The sequence below is a fragment of the Mustela erminea genome, chromosome 11 (genome assembly GCF_009829155.1).
Source record: "Mustela erminea isolate mMusErm1 chromosome 11, mMusErm1.Pri, whole genome shotgun sequence".
Classification (NCBI taxonomy): domain Eukaryota; kingdom Metazoa; phylum Chordata; class Mammalia; order Carnivora; family Mustelidae; genus Mustela; species Mustela erminea.
The window spans coordinates 33,098,594-33,123,116 of NC_045624.1; the positions used below are offsets into that span (position 1 = coordinate 33,098,594).

A 24,523-nucleotide genomic window follows, 5' to 3' on the forward strand; every position below is an offset into this window, starting at 1 on the left:
TTATTAAATATTTTGTTACTAAGACCAAAGCAATCTGACTGGTTATTTAATATGATTGAAATAAGATTAATTCTTGAGAAAAAATTTTGGATACAAATCATGTGTAGAAAAGTGCAGTTCTTTTCAGTGTCCTAACTAAACTTGGTAAAAAGTACAGTTGTATGTTCTTAAATCAGTACAGATGAAGCTTTATGGCTATGTCTGAGTGATATCACAATAGCTAGTTAAAAGTGAAAGATGGTGTGAACCAACACTTCTTTTGTCATCATCTATCCATTGCATATATTTTTTTAAAGATTTTATTTATCTATTTGACAGAGATCACAAGTATGCAGAGAGGCAGGCGGGGCGGGGCGGGGGTGGGGGTGGGAGAAGCAGGCTCCCTGCTGAGCAGAGAGCCCGGATTTGATGTGGGACTCCATCCCAAGACCCTGATATCATGACCTGAGCCGAAGGCAAAGGTCCACTTAATCCACTGAGCCACCCAGGTTCCCCTATCCATTGCACATTTTAAACTGAATTTTAGGGTGTATCAATCAGTTATTGTTATAATATTTTGGCATAAATAAACTACTACAAAACTTCGTAGCTCATTTGTTCACACAGTTCTATAGACTGGGTGGGCTGGGGCTTGGCTGATGTAGGCTAGGATGGCTGGGGCAGCTCTGCTTTTCACTGCAAGTCTGTGCTGGCTCTGTTCCATGTCTCTGTCCTCCTTGGACCAGGAAGCTATTGGGGAAGATTCTTTTCATGATACAAGAAATAGCAGCTACAAAAAAGGAAGAGAAAAAATATGTCATAGGCTCTTGGCAGCCTAGACCTGGAAATGACACACTTAACTTCTGCCCCATTCTGTGGGCCAAGGCAAGTCACATGACCTAGGCCAAAGTCAAGAGTTGTGGAGTGAATTTCATCAATGATAAGACCAGGGCAGAGTGTGAATACAGGAAGATGTGAAGTTCCCAAATATACATTAAATGCATTAGTTGTTAGGGACTGGTTCTTGGTTTCAGTTTTCTGTGTTTTAACCTAGTTTGTTAGATATAACCTTTTGCTATCTTTTATTTAATTCTCATAAAGCTTTATATAGGATATTTAAAATCTTCCCATTAAATAGTTGGTAACAAAAAAAATCTCTTAATCTTAAATGCCAACTTCTGTATGAAGATTCTCACATATGATGCTTGACAGAGGACTTCAGCAAGAGGGGTCTAGACAGGTGATAAGATGGATGCACTTTCTTGGGATGCCTGGGTGGCTCAGTCAGTTAAGTGGTTAAGTGGTTAAGTGGTTAAGCATTTGCCTTCTGCTCAGGTCATGATCCCTGGGTCTTGGATAGAGTCCTCCTTGGGGAAATTCTTGCTCAGATAGGAGCCTGCTTCTCCCTGTGCCTGCTTCTTCCTCTGCTTGCAATTCCTCCTCTTATTCTCTCTCTCTCTCTCTGACAAAAAAAAGAAATAAAATCCTTAAAAAAATGCATATAAAAAAAGATGCACTCTCTTGCTTTAAAGCAGAATGTGATTTTCCAGACGGTTGACAATTTATCTTACTTTCAAAACATTAGGCCATTATCTTATCATTGTCATCTCCATTATTATTATTCTGGATTATTGTTCTGGATTACTATTATTGTTGTTCTGATGAAAGTTGTGGCTTTCTTTGAAAATGTAGCAAAATATTGTCTCTAAAAGTAGGCGCTCAAAACTCATGGCTTTACATTTTTTTTTACCTATAAAATTTTTCTTTGAGATACTGTCTTTTACATATTATATTAAAAGCAAAACTATAAAAACAGTCTGGTTTGTATAAACTTAAATATTGAGCAAATGCTCAATGAGAAGCAAACACAAATCACATTGAGTTCTTTTTAATTTGTGCTTAGATCCTTGCAAAATTCCAGGTTCAATTTATCATCTCATTATGATGACATAAGAAATCAAACTAACTACTATGAAATTGGGTTATCTACCTACCTTGATTATTTTAATAACTAGATTATAATAGCCCTAACAAAATAACCGGTCCATCTTTATTTATTTGTAGATTTGATTTCTTTCTTTCTCTCCTTTCTCTCTCTTTTCCTTCCTTTCTTCCCTCCCTTCCTTCCTTTCCTGCCCAGAAAGAGAGAGAGTCCCAAGACAGAGACAGAATCCCAAGCAAACTCCTAGCTGAGAGGGGTGTATAGTGGTGAGCTGGATCTCATGATCTCATACCCTGCGATCATGACCTGAGATGAAATCAAGAGTCAGATGCTTTAACCCATCCAGGAGCCCCTGGTCTAGCATTCTTTAATAGAGAAAATCTGAGTCTAAACTTAGAGTCACATAATAATATAACCTAGGGATAGTGCATTCAGAAAGCATGAAATGAGAGGTAAATAAATGTTTGGCTCATTTTATCATCTAGATAAATTTATATCAATAATAGAAGTTATAATTACAGTCTTATCTAATCCAAGTTTGAAAATATTTAATATAAGTCTTGGGCATAGCAATTTTCAGAACCAGATTACTACATCACATCTATCTAATTGAGAGAAGTAGAATAGACATGTGGACAATGACTGCATTTCCTCCTACCCAAGCAAAACAAAATTATGACTACATTTAGAACTATGAAAACTCCATAAGTCTTATTCAAACTATGACTAACTCTTAGAAAACCTAATAGGGCAACAAATGTCATATGTATGATATAATGTAATGTAACATATCTGCAATATTTACCATTTTATAATATACTAGTAGAATGATTTTTTTTTTAACCAGAAGAGTGTTTTAACAGGATATTAGGAAAAAAAAAAACCCACAGCATATTAGAACATCTCATCTTTCACCTTAACAAATAATTAATTTTAAAATTCCATTTTAACTATAATGAAATGATGAAGAATAAAATAACATCCCCTGAATATCAGCAAAAATTACGAGGAGATACAGACTTCCACCTTTTTCTTAACTTAATGTAAATATTTGGGAGGAGTCCTCTACAAAAGCTCTTTGTTTTGTAACAGACCCGCCTGGCTTTAAGTCAGAGCTCCATTATATAACAAAGGAAACTCTCTTTTCCTTTTGGCCCTTTCCCTAGTAAATAAACTATTTACCAGGAGTTGCTTTTACCTGGAGAAATTTATCTCTTCAGCCACTCCCTTTAAGGCCATGATGCTTAGTCTTCACTCTTCAAAAATATATGTAAGTTCATACTGATAATTTATTAAGTGATTTTGTCTTTATAGAGAGCTCTGCTTTCTTATAATCATTTGATGAGTTTGTTTTTTCACTAATTTCAGAGAAAATCTGTGATTGCCACATCAGCTTTTGTAGATACTAGAGGATGGGCTTAATTCTGCACTCCTGGTTTTACCTTCAATCAATTCAGCTTACATCAGAGGAGATGTGAATGTGTTTTAAAAGCATGTATCACGAATTATGGTTATGAGACAGACGGTAGAATCCTTTCATAGGACCAAACAAATATATCTGTCAGTTTCATCTTTTCTCTGTCTGCAGCTGCTTCATTGCCATCTCTCTCCATGTCCTATTCAAGCTTTACTAGGGCTTGAATACTATACTCAAAGTGCGGTCCAGGGAGATACAGCATCAGCATCACCAGAGAGCTTGTTAGAATTCAGAATTTCAGGTCCAGTGCCTGATTTACTGAATCCAAATCTGCTCTTTAACAAGAGCTCTAGGTTATTGGTATGCACATTATACTTTAAGAGCTGTGATCTCGGGGAAACTTGAGAATGCACATTTTCTGAAGCATTTTCAAAGTCAGGAGTTATGCCAGCGAATACTACTTCCCAATGTAAGAACTATAAATGAAGAATTCCCTCCCCCACCCCACATATAATTACATGCAAAAAGATCCTTTACATGATGGGAAGAGCAGTAGAACTGAAGCCTGGATGACTTAACAGGGAATCCCAGCTCCACAAGAGGAAGTAACAAACATACTATTAAGGAAATATTTGTAAACAAAGTGAAGGAACCATCATTTAAGGGGGAATCCTACAGGCAAAGTTGGCCAAGTTGCTTGCAGGGAACTGGCAGTTCTTTTCATTTCTATAAACTGAAGGCTTCTTGGAATGTGAAATCAAGAATTACAAACTGGGAAGCTGCCAAGTTTTTTTTTTTTTTTTTTTTTTTTTTTTGGTATGAAAGGTCCTGAGCTATATTAAACTAACCCATTAGCCACACCCAAAAAAGTAATGGCCTGTAGCAAGATTTGAGACACCACTGGCTTGTTAACTATTAAGAACACGGAACAGTTTTTTAGGGACTGCTTAAAGTAGCCAAAACCCATCTTGCACCATGAAGTGTTTCATGCTGGGCAGACTTCACTGCAGATTTTAAGGCTGGGGAAATTTTCCTTTACAATTCTGAATATTTCTTCAACTCTAAGTATTATAAAATCATGAAAACCTTTAAATGAATCCCTAGTTCAATATGCAGCATAGAACCTGCCTGCATTTAATCTGTCCCAGATAGATTAATGCTTATCATTCCCAAAGTTCTTCTAGGAAAAATATTTTATAATCTTTTTGTCGTTTCCTTTTGTTTGAATATATTTATGATCACAATCTTACTGTGTGTATTTACTCTAATGAAATTTTCACGTAAGAGAATTCCACTTAGACTTTCTCCCTCTCAGAAAAAAAGAATAGTTTTAATAAAATCGTTTCTTTGTACAAAATCTTTCATGTTTCACATGGCCCTTCAATCATCTTTAGAATAAATAATACCAAAACTGGCTCTTTTTTTTAGGGGTCTATTTCAAATTTTTAATTATGATAGGATTCTTCCTCTCATCTAAATAAAATGTATATAAATAATTCAGTTGATTGCTCACCTGTTTCTTCCACATAGTAAAAAAGGAAATTTTGGTGTTTTATTTCCAGTGCTTTGGTTATGCCCCTTTCATCCCCCTTCTACCCTCGGCATGGCCCTGGTACAAGGAGCCCATGAAATTTATTGAGTGTGCTAAATACTCAGTGGAGATTTTCATTTTGCTTATATTATTTAATCCCAAATAATGTGGACTATTCCTGCGACAGCCTCAAGTAGGTCATATCTAAACTGGAGAGGAGGGTTTGGTTTATCTTATGCTTCATTTTATATATTCCAGTGCTGCAACATCTCATTTTCAATATTGGTCCCTATTTTAATATTGATTAGTTTGTGGCTATCACTTTATGAGAAAATATGTATATAAAAGTATTTGTCATTGCAGACATGTCCATTTGGTAACTTCTTTACTTGGGTGCATTGTAGTTTACAAAGTTTTAATCAGAAAGAATATTAAACTTTGTTAGATCATCTAAGACAGAGTTCTGAAGACATCAAGATTATATTTTGTGGGCATTTAGTTTTTCTTTGTCTCAAAAGAAAACTTTGTAATACTTTACCTTACACAGCCATCTAAAGTGTTCAGTTCATTGGACTGCAAAAGGGGAGGAGGAGAAAGAAGAAAGGAAGAGAATGGATGGATCAGTTCTAGCCCAACACTGGGCCAACACTGGGAAATAGAAAGTCCGTGCCCTATGATAGGGTCTAGCATTATTATTATTATTATTGCAAAGCACAGATAGCATTACTATTTTAGATGTGGGTGAAGAATCGGGAGGAGAAATGAGTATGGGGATAACAATAGTGGTTATCACTATAAAAAATGTTTATTATATTTTTATATGTATAAAATGAAATACTATAATGTTGTTCTGCAATAACACCTAATACCTTAGTAAAAATTACAAATATATGTATAACTTTTTACTAACATAGAAATGCCGTCACACACTGTGATTGCAATTTTAAATTGTATAAGCCCATTGAAAAGCAGTATGACAATATACAAACACCATTAATATGATTGCATACTTCAGTTTTTCTGCTTTTGAAAACTTATCATGAGCAGGGTGCCTGGGTGGCTCAGTCGTTAAGCATCTACCTTCAGCTCAGGTCATGATCCCAGGGTCCTGGAATCAAGTCCCAGTTGGGTGCCCTGCTCAGCAGGGAGCCTGCTTCTCCCCTACCTGCCACCCCCCCACACTTGTATTCTCCCTCTTGCTATGTCTCTCTCTCAAATAAGTAAATAAAATATTAAAAAAAAAGAAAAAGTTATGAGCAAATTACCTTATAAGAGAAAGAAAAATCTAGATATGGTTTTCCCTGGGATTTCCAAGATTAAACAACTGTTAATCAGACTGGATAACATATTAAAAGATGTACAAACTGACAAGAAATTTCCAACCAAGTGAGAAAGATACAAAATATGGCCTCTGTTTAGAAAAATACATGCTTAGTATCAATAGAAGTTATTACTATAAATATTAATATTTTACATGTCAAACTGTCAGGTACTGAAGATAAATATCATCATGTTTTTGATATATGTTAAGGATGTCCATGTTAAAGATAGTGAAATTTTATAAAATTTACAACAGATAGGAATAATGGTATTTGAAAAATATTTTTCTGCCCTGAACTAGAGTATAGGGCCTAGAGCACAGATCATAAAGGTCAGGAAAGAGTGTGCTCAGGAGAGTAGGGTATGAGGCTCAGGGAGGGTTTAGGGATCAGAAGGGGACAGAGTGAGGAGGGTACAGGGAACTCAGTTACTAACTTGAGGGGAGCTCTTAGCACTGAGTACTTGGAACTGACTCCATTGATCGGAGTAGCTTCTCCAGCTTCTCAGGGCAGGAATGTGGCATGACTGAATGACGAATGAAAAAGAATTTGTCTGGAAGGGAGAACAAATCATTACAATAGCTGTGCACACATGCTAGAAATAGCAAATCACCTCTATAGTGATTAAGAGCCTAGGCTCTGGTGTCAGGTTGTCTTGGTTCAAATCCTGATTCCCATTGTGATCTTGGGAAAATCCCTCAACTGCAGGGCATCAGTTTACTCTTCTGAAAAATGGGGATAATGATACAACACATGTCATAGCGTTATCATGGAGATTAAATAAATGCCTAACAGGTAATAAATGATCACCAAATATCAGTGTTAGTTTTTGTACCAGAGATCAGAATTCTCCTGCTGATATTATGCATGAAGGAGTCCAACTAATTTCCCCCTCAGCAAAAGAAGTATGTTAATCCTTGCTACTTGCCTCACTGGGAAATTGTGTGTTTATCCCTGCAGCTTTCCAAAGGACTTCTTGTTTCACTGTCCCAGTTAGCTGAGCCAGCAGCTGGCTGGAACCGGTATGCCATTCAGCTAGAGAAGCAGGTCCTGCTTACTGCCCTTCCCTTCCCTTTTGTTACTGGCAGGTGCTGGATGACAAGCCACCGGGAGGCTGGGAAAGAAAAGAATGCTCCACAGATGACCTTTTGCTCCAGTCTTTTCCTGATGCATTTATGTCTGGGAGAAGTATTTGCCCTTGCTTACGTGCTGTTTCCCACTCTGAGTCATGTCTCTTCCTTTCTCTCATCATTTTCCACCCTACCTTTTCCTATAATGGCAAAAACCACTTCTCCAGCCGTGCAGCCAAGCTGAGTGACCTAACACGTCCACGTGCAGGCTGATAGGTGTCTCTGTCCTATTTTTGGATAATTGTTGAAGTGGTGTCCTCTGATTTCTCTGACTGCTGCATGGTCTTCTTTCTTTGCTACAGACACATGGCAACAATCAACAGCACAGAGAGGCAAGGTGGGAGAAAGACAGATAGTCAGAAATTATAGTTCCATTTTTACTTCAACTTTTGCTTTTCAGCATTGTCTTTAGGGCACATGGTGGTAGCAGAGCCCTCATGCCCCCTTCCAGGGCCCTTTTCCTTCAATAAGACATAAGTAACACTTTTTATAGAAAAAAGAGAAGTCCGTAGATAACTTCAACGCCCTTTATCCCTGTTCATTTTCCATTGTCCCCTTCACTAGAGGTTTGGGGGCAGGAATGTCCAAAAGCAGAGCTGTGATGGGTGAGGATCATTGTCTTTGGAGGAGGCTTCTATTTTCCCTTTTTCTGTCCCAACTTCCTCTTTGGTACTCTCATGTGGAACTCAGGTTAAGGTCCTCACTTTCAGGTCCCTTATGTAGTTTTCAGTATCCCCTTCTCAGGTCCTTCATTCACATAAAGTAATGGATGACTGCTCATGATTGAAATGTTACCCCACCCAAGGACATCTTTTACTTAAACAAACATCCAAGTGTAAGGTTTCATTATTGGTATTTCAGATATAGTCCAAAGAAAAAGGCTGAGGAGGAGGTACAAAAATGTCTTAAAAATATAACAAAGGGTCTTTGCTCATTTTGCCCTTTGGGGGTGAACAGGGAGAGGAAACTGGGATGATTAAATTATGGGAACCTAAATTGTTTTTATTCCTAAAAATTACTGCCTGAATATCTAGTATATCTTTATCTTCTGCTTCCTCCTCCTTTAATTCTTTCTCTTGTCCTTCCCCATACACATAGATATACCTTGAAGGAAAGAAATATACCAAATCCTGGTTTATGATAAATTGCATTAGTGGTGGTAATTTTTCACTACCTACATTTTTTTTTTCATTTCTTAATGTATAGCTTTTTTAACATTCTTTAAGCTCTTGTTATCTTAAATAAACATTCTAAAATGACAAATCTGCAAGCTAAAGAAACTAAGCCACTATTTTATATGATTTCTCTACTATGCTATTTAATTTGTCCTGGGATTCAAATGAGATGAAGTAGGGATTGTGTTTTCGACAATGTAAAACTCCATAAAACAATCTTTTCGTATTATAGATTTCAAAATGGAAAATCTGATAGTAAAAGGAATAGCAATATTTTAAACATACCAGAAAATATGTTTCCAGATGAGCTTTTAAGTGCTGGTATTTCCTACCCCTGAGATGCGAAAATACATTTCATTTAGGTAAGAGAATTGAGAGTAAAGACAAGCATTATTCTAAAGGATGAAATACACCTAATATGTTTTACATACATTTTTGTTTTCCCAACTTGATGATTCATGAGTATGAAAATGGTGAGAAAGGAAATCTTACTAGAATCAGTACATTTCAAACATTTCTTGAAAATAAAGAAAATCATGAAGTTGAAATGTAATTCCCATCTCAGCTCTGCAGTCATTTCTAGTTTTCTTCAATTATTTAGTCACATTGTCATTCATTCAGAAAATACTGATTGAGCTCACTGACTGCTGGGCACCATTTCAGAATCTTAGGAAACAAAGATGATGTCTTTGGTTCTCAAAGACCATGTAGTAGTCTAGAGGGGTTTAACAGGGTTGCTTTTACCATGTGGGAAGTGGTAACAGGGGTGTGCACAAGATTTTATCTGAAGATGTGGAAGAGGCACTTGATGTGGAGGAGTTTTAGAAGTGGGGGTGGGGCAGGCCTCCCAGAGGGATGTTGGCATGGGAACAGAGGAGAGGGTGGGGCACACAAGAGCAGAATGGCACTTCAGTGAGGGCTAGAATAGGCACTGGCTGAAGATAGCAATGGGTTGAGAGTGAGTATCTTATATCCCTAGCTCAAGAGTTTAGATTTTGGTCTAAGGGTAATCACATACAACTGATCATTTTATGCAGGAGAATGTCAGGAGAGTTTTGATAAGATCACTCTATTTTTTGAAAAGGAAGATGGATTGGAGATCTTTGAAGGCTGGAAGTGAGGCCCCTTAGGAGGCTGTGGCAACTAGCTAGGCAAAAGATGAAAATGGCAACAATCTTACAGCAGTGATTTTGGTAGAAATATCTTCAAATAAAATATATTTTAATTAATTAAAAAGATCGAATAACACATTATTTTCAGAGAAAATGTAACAACAATAAAGAATCAGAATTGTTAAAGACCTTGAAGTCCTCGTCATAGAGAATCAAAGCCACATTACTCATTTTCACAATCAGCTGAAGATTGGAAAGTAAATGCATTCATTATTATCTTTATAGCACACAGGCCCTCTAATTGCTAGAAAGTTTGTGATTTTTAGAAAATTCTTGGTCTGAACAGCTAGAGTGGCTTGCATATATATAGGCAAGTCTTCATCTTACTGAAGTCACAGAAAGCAATTAAATGGCAAGCTCCTGAGATCCTTTAGTTCAATTCTTTCATTAAAGGGGTAAGAAAACTGAGACCCTGAGATTAAACCCCTTGCAGGTGACACAGTAATGACAGATCTGAGACTGGAATCCAGATGCCTAATCAGGAGGGCAGGGCCCTTTTCACTGCACTCTAACAGCTTCCCAGGAAAGACATCTAAGTAAATCAATGGGATGTGGATGACTATTTGAAAAGAGGAGATTTTTAAGTTCTTCAAAACTATAAAAAGCATTTTAGAAAGCCAAACACCTGCTTTATTATTAGGGGCTGTTCATTTTTCCAGATTAGCTGATGGGAAAATCCGTGCCAATATCAGCAACTACTCATCACATACTCACTTTCCAAAAATAATTTTGGACTCTAGTCTGGCTTCGTGGTACCAGTATCCAAGTACATGTGATTTATATTGTTTTACTTTCTTATTTAAAAAATTGAAAACAGAAATATCAGTTTATTTAGAATCAGTAAGAGACTTTCATTTCATGAGGAAGATGAAGTATGATGGGCTTCTGAGCAATTCATTGTGTATACTATTCATCAAATGATAGAAAAATTTACAGGGAACCTGTTTACATGCTGGGAAAAGAAATAATTAAATTACCAATCCCATAAATTTTCATAAGTACATCCCTGAATGAGCAGTAACTCATGTATTTTTTTCTCTTATGGGTTTTTGACAAGGTTTAAAAAGGTTCTTTATTGATCAATTTCATATCTAATGTAATAAAAACAATGAGCACAGTTTATGGGTTTTTAGAACGTTTACTATAGATACTCATCATCTATTTGTCCCACCCCCAAATAATATTTGCACATGAAACCTGGATCCACTTGGTACAAAATTTCAGTCTTTGAAATAAAATAGTTAATGGTAAATCTCAATAAAAATTCATTTTGGTGAATAATCAATGCAATTCAGAAATAAGGAAATCATACGTCTCACTTGTTAAAAGTTAAAAGGTTTGCTATATATTTTGGCTTTAAAACTTATCAACAGCTATTTGAAAAGATATGATTTATTTAAACTTATAACTTATTTAAATGCATATTTTATTAATCAAATACTTTTGTCAATCAGCATATCCACATATTTTAAAAAACACTTTAAATACAACTATACAGTTGTATAGTTTATAGTATAACTATAAAGTAATGAGATTGATCTTTTTAACTAACATAATAAAATATATGTAGTCAAATGAGTGGTAATGTTTTAAGGTAATGATCATGAGAATCTTTTCTAAGAATGCTACAGTGTCCTAGTGGCAATTTTGAAATCTCTTCTGTAGTTATCTTCAAACTGATAGGAGTTTCATAATTTAATCATTTGTTTACTTTGGCCCCCAATAGTATTCCAGTTAAATCATCCTTCATCTACGAAGATAGATACTCAAAGGAATGTTAATTCAGGTTCTGATAATAATTCTTAAAATTTGAGCATTTACGCACTTAAGATATGTAAATTATAGTAACCACTTATATCATAGACATCTTTCATATATGCCTATCACTTTGGAATAATGAGATTTTTAAAATAATAGTGACTCATAACATTGAAATAGGACTCTACAATTCAAAAGTGGTAAGAATAATTTTATAATGTAAAACAAATCCCGTATCAAACGACATCATGAAAGTCTGTATCTGTTAGTCTCTTACATATATATATGTAGCTAAGTAGCATGGGCCCAACAAATTGACAACTTTCCTATAAGTGTATCTCCATGAATCACTGTAGTTGAAATAGTACTTGAGTGTCAGAAATAGCCTTTAGGTAAAATGTTATTAATTAGCACCAGTATTACTTGAAGGTAAAGTGAGACATTAACAGGAATGCAGAATGCAAGTTAAATTTCTAACTATAAGAGAGAAAAGCATCTCCCAGATGAAATACCAATTAGATTTGAATTATTTTTAAGGTCACAGCCAGGAAAAGTTCAGTCATAAACCATTTCAGGATTTTGCCTGGAAAAGTTAGAAAAGCTTTGTATATTGCTCTTTTACATTCTATTCCCAAACAAGATATATATGCTTACATTATCAAGACAGTGCAATCTCACCAATGAAGTTCCCCGTGAAAGAGACATTTACTCATTCTATATATTAGTTCAAAAAGATAACAAATACAATAAAAGTACTTAAAAGCAATCTGATTAGAGCAAAATTTACATTAAGTACAAAATATACAGTAAAATGAAACATCTTATTAAATAGATATGTAGGTTAACAATATCTTATTTAAAGGTACACATGTTACTGAATCTATTTTCACATTTATTTGTCCTATTATATTTCATAGCTCCCATCACCACTGCATGCTTTTGTTACTATAATTTCTAGGATCTTTGTATATTTTTTCTGTAAGTATTCCCATGACTTTATCTGCAAAGGTAATTTTAAAAGTATTACTTTAAGAGTAAAAAAAAATAAGAAATTCCATATTTTTACAGGCAGTTGTGCAAAAAAATTAAAGTGTTTGAGAAATGTCTCTTGATCTTTATAAATTCATCATTATAAAATGTATACTTTTGTACTAAAGTAAAAACTGTCTGCCTTTAAAATTAAGTGTTGCCAACCTACTGTATAATTCTGGCTCTAAAGTTATATATTAAACCCTTGACTATTAATTAGAAAAGCATTATTTGAAAAGATCTGCCAATAAACATTTCTACATGTGGTTGCCCAATCTTAAAAATTTTCTTAATTAGAACAGTTGGGAATGCTTAGAACAGAACAGTAGTGTTTTTACATTATGACAGTCAAGAAGTATTACAGTATCCAAATCTCCAGACTGGGGTCCAAGTGTTTAGTCGTGACTCAGTTGCAAGCTGATAGAAGAGAAGCTGCGTCCTACACTTGTACACAATGGGGCAATGACAACATCTGTTATAGTCTTCCATATTGTCTGCACCGAAGGCAGGACCATTAGGCAGGTCTTTACAAAAGGCATTATAATCCTAGAATGGAGGAAGAGATTTGTGTAAGGATTATTGGTGTAGCCAAATAAGGCCACTGACTCTTGTACATGCAGGAAAAGATATAATAATGGCCTAATTCACCTAAATCTGAACATCTGAAACAAATAAATAGTGACCCACATAGTGATAAGATGCATAGAGATATGTTGCTTAAAAAAATAAATAGGCATATAGATAACACCAGTATTCTTTCTATAGATGGCATGCTATCTGAAACTGTAAAACAAAAAAATAAAACGGTAAATGGAACTACCTGATCTCTGCCCCTAAACATTAACCTGCTTAATTCTTCATAATTCCCTGGAGTTCTACTTGATGGTAGCCTTTTCCTGTTGCCTCATTCCACTTCCCCACCCCTTGGGCCAGGCTGGGTTGGACACTCCTTTTTTGTGCTATAGTACTAAATTTCTTAATCCTTAAATTTACCAAGGGGTATCATAAATACATGGCTATACTTCTGTCTTTCCTACTTGCATAAAAGCCCCCCCCCTTTTTAAGGATTTTATTTCAGAGCATGAGCAGGGGGAGGGGCAGAGGGAGAGGGTAAAGCAGACTCCCAGTGAGCAGGGAGCCCCATGCAGGGCTCGATCCCAGGACCCTGAGATCATAAGCGGAGCTGAAGGCAGACGCTTAACCAACTGAGCCACCCAGATGCCCCTAGAGTGGAAGCTGTTTAAGTGAGGACAATCTTGACCTTTATTAAAGGTTTGGGGGGAAGTGAATTTAGCATTCTCATGCTTAATATTACTAATCTTTCATGGTAATTACATACACTGCAAAGAGCTGTGTGGTAGAGTTAAAAGAACCCTGAATTATGTCAGAACTCCTAGACAAAACAAAACAACCTAGACTATCCTGAAATTATTTTTTCCTTTTGTCTTTTTGTAAGATAACTGCAAATCTTTATATCCTCAGCCTGATTAATTTTCTGTATAATCTTCTGTATAATGCTCTCTGTTGTAGTAGTGCTATTTGAGCACATAAGTATCTTTGAATTCTCAGGAATTGTTGGTAGGCTCAAAGGGATTTCTATTATTATCTGGATGGGCACAAGAAGTAAGGTTGATTTTCTTGGTTTGTTATTAAAATGTGACTTAAATATCAGTCTGTTGTACTTAGCTAAGGGAAGTGGAAGATCAGGTAACTGTCCGATTGATTGAGATATTTTCAGAATACTGAATATTCATAGAGACTGTGTACACATTTATATTTATCTCATATTTTGTTCCAAGTACTAAAGACTTAAAAGGAATTTTTAGAGAAAATTAATTACTAGGTGTTTCAAAGCGAAATAGCTGAATAGAAACCCGAATGATGACAGCTTCTGATTTCTTATCACATTACGTTTCTCACTTGATATGCGGCCTTGGGCATATCACTACAAATGAAAGTAGAACCGGAGTTCGTAAGATTGGCTATAAGGCTAACACTTACTGTGCACCCTTGAAATGTCTATATGATGCTGTCATTAAAATGTATATATGATATCATCATTTATAAGTAGAACAATTTGAAGTCAGAATATATAGTATAAAGAAAACGATCTCAAACTGATGTACTCTAAGACTAAAATTTAAATCAGAAAGCTTCCTAACCTAATCTACTTCACTGAGAATATAATATACTTTCCACTCTTCCATAGGTTGAGACATTTTCTTTCTCATAATTTCTTAGATTTCTATATCCTAAAAGGGAATGAAGCACAGGACAAATGTGGACTTTCCAGTGCAGCTAAGTGTGGCTGTTTACATGTGAAAGTTCAGTTGATAGCATGTGGTAATCTGGTAAACTCATTTTCTTTAAGTTGTTGTTCTCTCACTGTGGGTCAGAGGATCCATGACTCAAATGCTTCTTCTTTTTTTTTTTTTTTAAGGTTTTATATATTTATTTGAGAGAGAGAGAAAGGGCGAGAGAAAATGAGAGAGAAAGGGAGCACAAGGCGGGGAAGCAGACTCCCCGCTGAGCAGCGAGCCTGATGCAGAACTTGGTCCAGGGATTCCTGGATCATGACCTGAGCTGAAGGCAGGCACTTAACCCACTTAGCCCCCAGGCACCTGATCTAAACACTTCTTAAAGAAATCTTATAATTTGTAAGATTATATATCCCTCCACTGGACAAAGCCCTTGGGACAGAGACTTTTACTTAGCTTTGTATTAACTATAGTGTCATATATAGGTTGCATTGTCATAGCAATTTGCTGTATAAAAATTTCTTCTAGAAGTGAAATTGCTACTACTGTATTTCTGTAAGTTGGACTATTTATTTGAATTGCATCCCAGCAAACACAAAAGGTAAGGGTGCTCCAGACATATTTCTTCGATATGATCCCCTTATGGCCAATAATCTGCTGTTGCCAAATGGTGGTTATCTCAGTCTGAATGTGGCATGGTAGCAAAACAATCCACTGGTCCCTCATGACCTGTACTTCTGACCTAGGATCCAACAACACCAGACTGAGTTCTGGATGTTTTGTTGTTGTTTGTTGGTTTGTTGAAGGAATCTAAAATCAGATCCATTGTAATGATGTGATGTGGGTTGAATATCTATTACTGCATAGTTTCATACTTTGGTTCTCAAACTCTTGGTAATAACAACCCCTACTTCCTGCCAAAAGGGGGAAAAAAAAAGAAAGAAGGGGAAGTGAAACAATGGGGAAGAAAGGTTTACTCAAATAGGTTTTATTTTTTATAGGGCCTCTCCTTGATCTGGTCTTATCATGTCAAGGGAATGTAATCCATTAATGATAAATCTATTTTATCAAGATACACACTAACTTTTAAGCATTTTTTTGTTTGAAGTAACTCCTCTATTTGCAATCACAGCTGCCTGATGATGAATGGATGACTGTTAAACATTAATGACCCACATGAATGTAATCCGAAAAACAAGCTGAGGTTAAATAATACATTTTATGTGTCTGAAAAAGAAATGGTTTGATGATTCACCATTGGAAGCACTGCACACAAAAAAACATCTTCTGTTTTCAGGCGACCCAGGTTAAGAGAAGCATCATTGGGTAATTGTAGCTTTACTTGTATCTTTCCACCATTTAGTAAATGAAAACCATTTTGTCTTTAATTCCTCAGCCAGTGCTTTAGGAAGCCCAGCTTTGTTGATTATAAATGCAGCACTCTTTATTTCCAAACAGCTTAATAGCCAACATTTCACAACATGCTATGTGGTCACTCAATTTTTCACATTTTTGAAAGAGGTTACACGATTGGTTTTGGTTAATTAGGAATCCAAAATTTTATATGCTGGCTTGTGCCTCTTTTAAAAAAATCCATGTGGTAATAATGTCAGATTATAAGCAAACTATACATCTGGCCTTAGTGAATTTGCTTATGTATAAAGGCAAAGATTTTCATTCCTCCAACAGTCTTTTGACACTTTCAATATATTTTAGTTGTTTCCATCTTTAGTGACCAAATTAAATTGGTGTTGTCCTTTACTGATTTGTTGAATTTTTATTTATCTTTTTTTTAAAAAGATTTATTTATTTATTTTTGAGAGACAGCCTACGAGCAGGGGAAAGGACAAAAGAAGAGGGAGAGAAAGAATCCTCAAGCAGACTCCATGCTGAGTGCCAAGGCTGATGCAAGGTTTGATCTCTTGACCCTGAGATCATGGCCTGAGCTGAAATCAACAGTTGGTCACTTAACCAACTGAGCCACACAGGCACCCAGAATTTTTATTTATCCTTTAAGAGATTTTTTAGATTCCTTTTTCTCTATGAAGGCTTCCTAGTGCCTCCCTCTTCCTTAATAGATTTAGCAGAGTTTTCCTCAACATCTACTTCTGTACCTACCCTGCTACCCTGATATGCTGAATAAACTGAAGGCAGATTCTACATCTTACTCATCCTTGGTCCAGTGCCCAGCACAAACTAAGCACTCAATAAATTTATCAGGTTGAGCTAACTAGCTAAGTAACTAAAAGAAATTGAATTGATTTACAAGGTAAAGGGGAATTGAGAACTGAGAATTGAGAAGTTAGTAGTAACTTCTAACAATGAACACAACATGTGTTAGGGTGTGGCAATACCGTAAGAAGTGACTAAGAAAGACATGGAGGCATTGAGGATTATACATTTTGCCAGGACTGCCCTACAGCACAATCTTGACAACTGTTGCAATACAGGGGATGATCAGAATGTTCTTTCCCTCAACACAAGGTGGGTATCTTTTAAAACAATGTAACATTTTCCTTTAAAAATTTTTAATGCTTAAAATGTTCTCCAAAGTTTTATGATGCACTTTGAGTGTGAATAAAGTTACTCAAAACAGCCTATTAATGCCCAGGAGGTTTCATACTTCAAGTTGATGCCACTCCCTATGTTGTCTCATAGGTGAAAAAGTAATTTGGAGGCCTTCTCATTTCATTATCCTGCAGCTTGACTTTTCATTCATTTCTGCTGGGGGCCCCTCACCTTAATTGCACACACACAGGGTCACATTCTTGCCATCTGCTACTGTCAGGATTGGACAGCCCCTCCATAGCATTTCTTAACCAGGCCTGATACCCCTGTTCAATTATACTGTCACTGGCATTCTGCTCAGAGATCACTTTTGTTTAGCTCAAGCACAGGTGGTGACTGAATAAATGGTGATGATAGAAGTAAGAGCCTAGCCCAGAACCACTGGCACAAGTCCTAACTTGTCCTATAAGAGAACAGTCTGTGGCAGGAAACATGACCTCCAGGTCTCTACCTCCATAGTCAGCGGGGCCTTATTAACATCAGAAGGAAAATCACACCGAAGGGCAGAGGGACGTTACTTCTGTTTAAACTCCTAACCTAACCTATGATTCTCCAAAAAGCACACTGCCCTTCAAGGCCTCCCATTTCTTGCTACTGTGGCGAGCTGATGCGTGTTCTTCTTGCAAGCAGGCCTTGGGAGAAGGGGAGTGCAGGGGGCAGGTGGCAAAGAACATTTCTACGTTTCAGAAAGTCGGTCCACCCCGGTGTGCCCTTCTCACCAGATGTGCAGACAGCTGAGGATGGCAAAGAGAATTCCTGCAGCGAAGGCCATGGGGATAGCCAGGAAAAATGTCAGGAACTTGTAGATCACGTATTTGCTGATTTCAAAGAGGGCATGGCTGCAAATCCACACTTTGTCAAAGGAGTGTGTAGTCACCGGCTCTGCAATCACATCCTCGAAGCCCACCTGCAAGACACAGGAACACCCTACTGTCACCCAACCCGCAGCCCCGGGAACCAGGAGTGCTCGGATAGAAGAAGCGAGAAGGAAGGAGCTGGCTGGGTCGCCTACCTTTTCTTAGGGTGAGGTTGGACATACAAGAATTTGGCTAAGAATTCCAAGTTACACAGGCGGCCCCAAGGCCTGTGAATTCCGGGTCTCGGACCCCGCGGGGCTGACCCAGTGTTGAGGGTGGGGGTTGGGGTGCGGGCAGGGGTAAAGGGGGCACCCATGCCCCCAAGCCTTGGCGGGGCCCAGGTTACGGCCCGCCCCAGGCTTCTTCACCTTGAGATGCGAGTTGAGCCGGTGGGGATCCCGATCGGAGCCCGAGTCCGCGAACTTATCCAGGTCCGCGTAGTCGACGCCGCTATGGCGGCTGTAGGCATCGTCGTCCATGAAGAGCTGGACGTCTGCTTTCTCGGTCTCCAACCCCATTGCGGCGCTCAGTGCGCGGCGGCGGCGGCGGCGGCGGCGGCGGCGGCGGCGGCGGCTGCAACCCGGCCTGCGCTGCCTCCCCTTCCCGTCGCGCCCGGCTCCGCCCCGCCTCGCCTCTACCCTCGCGGCCCGGGCGGCGGCTGCTTCCCGCGGCGGGCTACCACTCCCGGTGGGGGCCCAACCCGACCCGAGCCCCGCCTCGCTGCCCGGGCTGAGGGGCGGGAACAGGACGCAGCCAGAGAGGTGGCTCCCACCCAGAGTCCCGCCGCCGCGTTTCGGCCTGCTCCATGTCTGCCTCCCGGTTGGGAATCATCCCAGCAGGCACGTTCCGGCCCTGCCCAGGCGGGCGAAGCGTGCCCTGGGGACGAGGACCCGTTTCCCGGGGCTACTGAGGAGCCGGAGAGCCCCCTGGGTCTTATCGCTTGATGCTCAGAACTGAGACTTTTAAGAGCTGCCCAGGAATGATGGACTTAGTGCAGGGACGCCGCTAGGTGTTTAGGGGCGCAGGTATAGAATCACAACGTTTGCCTTAACCTCCCTGCTGTACCCTTGACTTGTGTGCTCGGGACCTCAGCTACCTCCGTGTAAAATGGGAGCAACTGGGAACGCCTGGGTGGCTCTGGTCATGATCCCAGGGTTCTGCTCAGCAGAGAGCCTGCTTTGCTCTCTGTCCCTAACCCCTGTTCGTGCACTCACTCTCTCCCGTCTCCCCCAAATAAATACATAAAAGTCTTTTTAAAGACTCGGAGCAATTGTTCCTGCTTCACAGAGTTGTCGCTTGAGAATTAAATTCCTGTAAAACTCTTACATGGTCTTAACACACAGGACATACCTGACTGCCAGGCAATCCCACAAGTGCTTGAGGATCCAGGAAGCATGTCAGCGCTTCAGCTGTCTCTGCGCCCACAGATGTGGGAGCCTGCTGGAGGCAAGGTGAGGAAATAGAGTCGGTTTGGTGAGCTCCCTGTCCAGGAGTCTGCACTCTAAGAGCAGAAAGGAGGTCTCTCTCTTTTTTTCCTTTCTAAATTAAAATTTTGATTTGCCTTTGAATCAAGCCCTGTTGAAAGATGTCAGGTATCTCCAAGATGTCAGGTGTCTATCTGCAAGATACAGTCACAGCCGCAACTACCTGTAGCAAACATGTGAACAGACCGCTACGGTAAAGCCACTCTGCAGGAGAAGAGCCAGACTGCGGAGTGCGCACTCAAAAGCTTTCAGAAGGGAGGGGTTTGCATGTTTATAAAGGTTTAAAAGTCGTGGATTTAGATACATGTTTGGGGAGGGAAAGTACTTAGTGAAAATTTGCCAAAAGCGAAATTGGGAGTGCCTGCTGCTTGCTCAGGGCCTGAGATGCAGTAGGAACATACTTAAGTATTGCTGAACTACAGTGTATTTGGAACTTGCTGCATTCAAATCCTGGTGTGGGAACTGGATTTGAAGAATTGCTTTTTCTGAAAAAGAAAAAAAAAAGATGACTTTTGAAACAATAAAAATTACACACAAAGAGCAGGATCTGAATAGGAAAAATATTTTGGAGCCCAAACTCAGTATTTCTAATAATTAAATGGATGTCAGTGTTGTAACCCCCTGGTTGAATCTCATGCCTGTCATCGTGTGCCTCCCCACCAAGCAGGTGGCCCTGCTTGCCTATTCTCTTCTTTTCTGACTTTACTTTCCCCATTTTATTTATGTTTAGTCATTCCAAAGTGCTGACTTAGACATTTTGCTTATTGCTTTTTCTATTCTTTACCTCCTCCTATCCCCTAAACAGACTGATTCTCTTCTAGAGAGTCTTGGGGTTCTCCTAGAGTTGTCCAAAAACCATTTTTCAAAGTGAAATAGTGAATGGAATAGAAGACATTAATACCTCATGAAATTCATAATAATGATTACCAGGAAGCAGAAAAGAAATGCGTTTACAGCTAAATAGCATTTTGTAAAAGTTTATTTTCCTTAAAATAATCCCAGAGTTTAAGATATTGCTGAAGACGAAAGTCATTCCCATAGTGCTGGAGTGAGTTAAAGCAGTGACTGAAAATCTGGCTAAGCTTCTTTCCTTTCTTTGTCCTCTGATCACGTTTCCATGGCCAGTGGGATTAGTAAGACATTTGCAATAGTTATCAAAAGTAATTGACTCATTTTTCAGGCAGCAGGGCCAGGAGGCCAAAAGGCAGAAGAAATTAACATTGTCTTAATGGGACAACTTAGATTATAAATTCATTTGTAAAATGATAGGTATTTATGAAAATGTTACTCTGAAACCTAAACTAAAAGAAACCCATCTAGGTTTGTTGTATTTCCCATAGAGCTTAAAAAAAGAAGGATTCACTCACCCATTTGCTAACAGATTTTTACTGAGCACCTCCCCCATGGTTTGATCTGTGTGAGGTTCTTATGTTGATGAAATTCTGGCTCATTTCATCATTTTAATACCAAAGATTTTTTGAGAGGAGCTATAAAAATGATTTTACTTATCTTATTAGTAGATACTTAGGAAATGTTAGCTACTGTTCTGAAGGACTTTAAACGAGTGATTACCAAGGCAAATGGTCCCTACTAACTGGAAGGGAAATCTAACAGGAAATGGAGAAGACAAGAAGTGGGTTAGAGCTAAATGGCTGAGCACACTCTAGTATCTCCCAGATCTCCTTCCATAGCTTTCTTTCTTTTTTTTTTTTTTTAATTGCCGTATAACCAAGGGAACTAAAAAATTTCATAATAAATACATACTGTTATACTCCTCTCCTAGCTGTTAACAGCTTCTGATAAGAGAGCTGATTTTCAGATGGCATATTAATATATTTAAGGAATAATGAATTGGTAATTGATTATTTTTTATGAGTAACTTGATAATTGATTAGTAGAGAGCTGATTTTCAGATGGCATAGTAATATAGTTAAGGAATAATGAATTGGTAATTGATTAATTTTTATGAGTAGCTTGATAATTGATTAGTAGGATAGTTTATAATTATTTTGTTCCTTACTTTTCTCAGTGTATTGTCTAAGAAAGATAATTTTTCTGGTTCATTGAAAATTGTATCTGAATATCTTTATGAATAAAAATAGCTATTCCCCCCCTTTCTTTCCTTTACTTCCTTTCCTTTCCCTTTCTTTCCTCCCTTCCTCCCTCCCTCTTTATTTCTCTTTCTTTCTCTCACAAATCACAAAGGCGTCATCTTTTCCTTCTGTATAGCTTACATGTAACTTTAGGGCAGGGTCTGTTTTTCAAACTGCCATGGTGAAATTGGTTCCTAATGAAAATAATAAAGACTCCTTAAACTCACCATATAGTATTATGAGTTAATAATATTTAAAACATTTGGAGTAGACCAGGTTTTCTCAACCTCAACAGTATTGACATTTCAGGTTGGATCCTTCTTTGTCGTGAGGAGCTGTCTTGTGCTTTGCTGGATGTTTAGCAGTATCTCTGCCCTCTGTCCACTAGTTGCCAATAGCACTCTCCAGTTATGACAACCAAAAACATTTCCAGACATTGCCAAATGTCCCTTGGGGGCCAACATCATCTTTCCCCTCCTTTCCCAGGCTGAGAACCCTTAGATAGGACATTGTTGAAACAGTTCTTCATGTGAATAGGAAAAACTAAGCTCCAGCTGTCCGTTTACAAACCCACGTTGAGGATAAATCTCAGAACTATAACACCAATTTATCAGAAATTCCAGGGATTTTTGAAATTAAACTTAAGGATACTTGTTTGCTCTCTTAAGTTTTCAGAATAACCCCTTGTCATTGTTTAGTTACAGATTTTCAATACAATGCTGGTAGTATTTGAGGGATACCTTTACCTCATTTAGAGACCAACAAGAAGCAACTGCCAAGCCCTGTCAACCTTGCAAACTCCTGCCCTTCCCTCATATGGGCCAGAATGGTTTTAATAATTATAGCTAGATAAATGGAAATTTGGGACTTCTTGATTCCCTCAGCTGGTAAGGTTTAGTAATATTTGAGGCTTTTCAGCAACTGGATAGCTTTTCAAATTTTATATGCCCTTAACAGAGAAGTCCATGGATCTGTTAGTGAATAGCCAGACAGTTGCTTAAGCATCTCTAACCAGCCTTGCTTACTAACAGCGAAGACTAAGCCTGAGAATTTGGAAAGATCTCCAGAGTCCTGTACGACCTATTCTCTCTGTAGATAGTGGCCTTCCCATAAACTCCTTCTGGCCTAGCTCCCTGTCCCCCAGACCTTCTTCATCAGTGTATCTTTTCATCTACTCCTCTCTCCTTCCCCACCCTCCAGTTATCCCCTCCTCAATACATAGGACAGCCTCCCACAAAACAATTTAAAGGAACAGATTTAAAAAATACCTGTTGTTAAAGTTATTCAATAACTTGTTATTGAATAACGTTATTCGGTAACTTGTGGGGTGGTGCCAGGTAGTTGTATGGCATTTAATGAACTCTTGTTAAATTTTTTTTCTTACCTATCACTTGTCTTTATGTCTACATTCTGAGTAAAATTAGCCTTATACCAGCAAACCAGGGAAATTTTAGTTTAGTATTAAGACATAGTCATTTGTTTGTAATTAGTGCCAACTTAATCTGTTTCAAATAGTACCTCCTCTGGCCAAAAACCTCTCTTCAGACACAAGAATTTCCAGAAATAACTTTTGTTTGGAAATACTTAACTATTAGACATAGGGAAAAATGAACTCTTAAAAAGTCTATATCCATGATTAGAGCTGAGAGGATAGGTCATTCTGTTCTTATTCAAAACAATGTATGACAATTAATTTCAGATTTATTTTATCCTGTTTTCCATAAGTAAAGGATGTTCCTGTTTAATCTTTTAAGTATTCCATTCATTTCTGGAATACTGTATACATAAATAAGACATGTGCATAGGACTTTGATATTTTATCTTTCTAGAACATGAAATAGGTGCTAATTAGCTTTTGGTGAGCACTAACTTTCAAGTTAACCTCTTAATAAATACAGCTTCCTCTATATTCAAATGGGAACATATTTCTGTAAAGATGAATGGTTACATGTTTTCCAAATACAAACTGAAATGTGTACAGTAAGAATTGAAATACTGACTATTAAAACAGCAGATCTGGAGGTTGTTTTCTTGATTTGGGGTTTTATTTTAGACAGAAAAAGTATAGCTTAATTTGAAGACTTTGTTTTATTCTCTAATTCTTTTTACAAATGTTATTTCATTTTCATTTGGAGTAAATGCCAATTTAAAAATATAGCTTATCTACATTAGTCAAGAGAAAAAAGGAAGGAAATTTGGTTTTGTTTTGTTTCATATTAGTGCATATTTCCAATATAAGAATAAAGACAAAAACACAGAATACCTTTTACCTGATTCTTGTAAAGTAGCATTTTAGTGTCTGCGAGGTGACCTTTAATGAGCGCGAGAGTCATCTGGGAATCAAGAGCAAGGGGAATCCAACAGCACGGTACAGATGGAAGACTGGCAGGCTGCCAAGGGGTTGGGCAGGAGAATTTTTAGATTATATTTTTCTATCAAATATGTGGGAAGAATTTTGTTTCTACCGAGTTTACTAAAATAATATTTGTCTATTTCTGTTCTATGGTTACACAAAACTATAAGGCAGATTTTTATACTACTTAAAGGCACAAAATAAATTAAGCAATTTAGGTATCTTTTTCCACTCTCTCTGGGCTGCTGAAGCCCAGACAGACCTTCTGTCTGCCAATTGCTTTTTAACTTCTAGGTTCCTTGTTTAGAGCAGTGAGAGGACTGCATTTAAAGGTAGATATTAAAGAAGTTACTTTATTTATTTATTTTTTAAAGAAGCTACTCTACTAAATACATCATATATAGGACCATTGGCATTCTTGTGTGTCTGAATAAGGTAATTTTTCTCTAGTTAAACAA

The 24,523-nt window shown here is 37.8% G+C and overlaps 1 protein-coding gene across 4 annotated transcripts; it reads right to left on the reverse strand.

Annotated features, from left to right (window-relative positions):
* Window positions 1-10,783: 10,783 nt before the first annotated feature.
* Window positions 10,784-24,060, reverse strand: CAV2 (caveolin 2). Of its 4 annotated transcripts, none has more exons than XM_032304345.1 (4): window positions 23,983-24,060; window positions 19,486-19,572; window positions 17,998-18,185; window positions 10,784-12,998 (listed from the first exon to the last, which is right to left on the reverse strand). In XM_032304345.1, exons 1-4 carry the CDS (start codon window positions 24,043-24,045, stop codon window positions 12,848-12,850), a joined length of 489 nt encoding a protein of 162 aa, XP_032160236.1. In that variant the 5' UTR covers window positions 24,046-24,060; the 3' UTR covers window positions 10,784-12,847. The 4 variants fall into 4 exon arrangements, with proteins under 4 accessions (XP_032160236.1, XP_032160234.1, XP_032160237.1 ...); XM_032304343.1 differs by lacking the exon at window positions 23,983-24,060 and adding an exon at window positions 19,812-19,940; XM_032304344.1 differs by lacking the exons at window positions 19,486-19,572; window positions 23,983-24,060 and adding an exon at window positions 18,504-18,836 and having other exon boundaries at window positions 10,788-12,998.
* Window positions 24,061-24,523: the final 463 nt, after the last annotated feature.

What these genes read in the sequence shown, in the direction of transcription:
- CAV2 (XM_032304343.1), bottom strand. Translation starts at nt 19,925, where the DNA reads ATGTATCTAAATCCACGACTTTTAAACCTTTATAAACATGCAAACCCC. An exon ending in TCCTGCAGAGTGGCTTTACC is followed by an intron (nt 19,573 to 19,811) that starts GTAGCGGTCTGT and finishes TGCCTCCAGCAG; the next exon opens with GCTCCCACATCTGTGGGCGC. An exon ending in CTCAGCTGTCTGCACATCTG is followed by an intron (nt 12,999 to 17,997) that starts GTGAGAAGGGCA and finishes CCTCCATTCTAG; the next exon opens with GATTATAATGCCTTTTGTAA.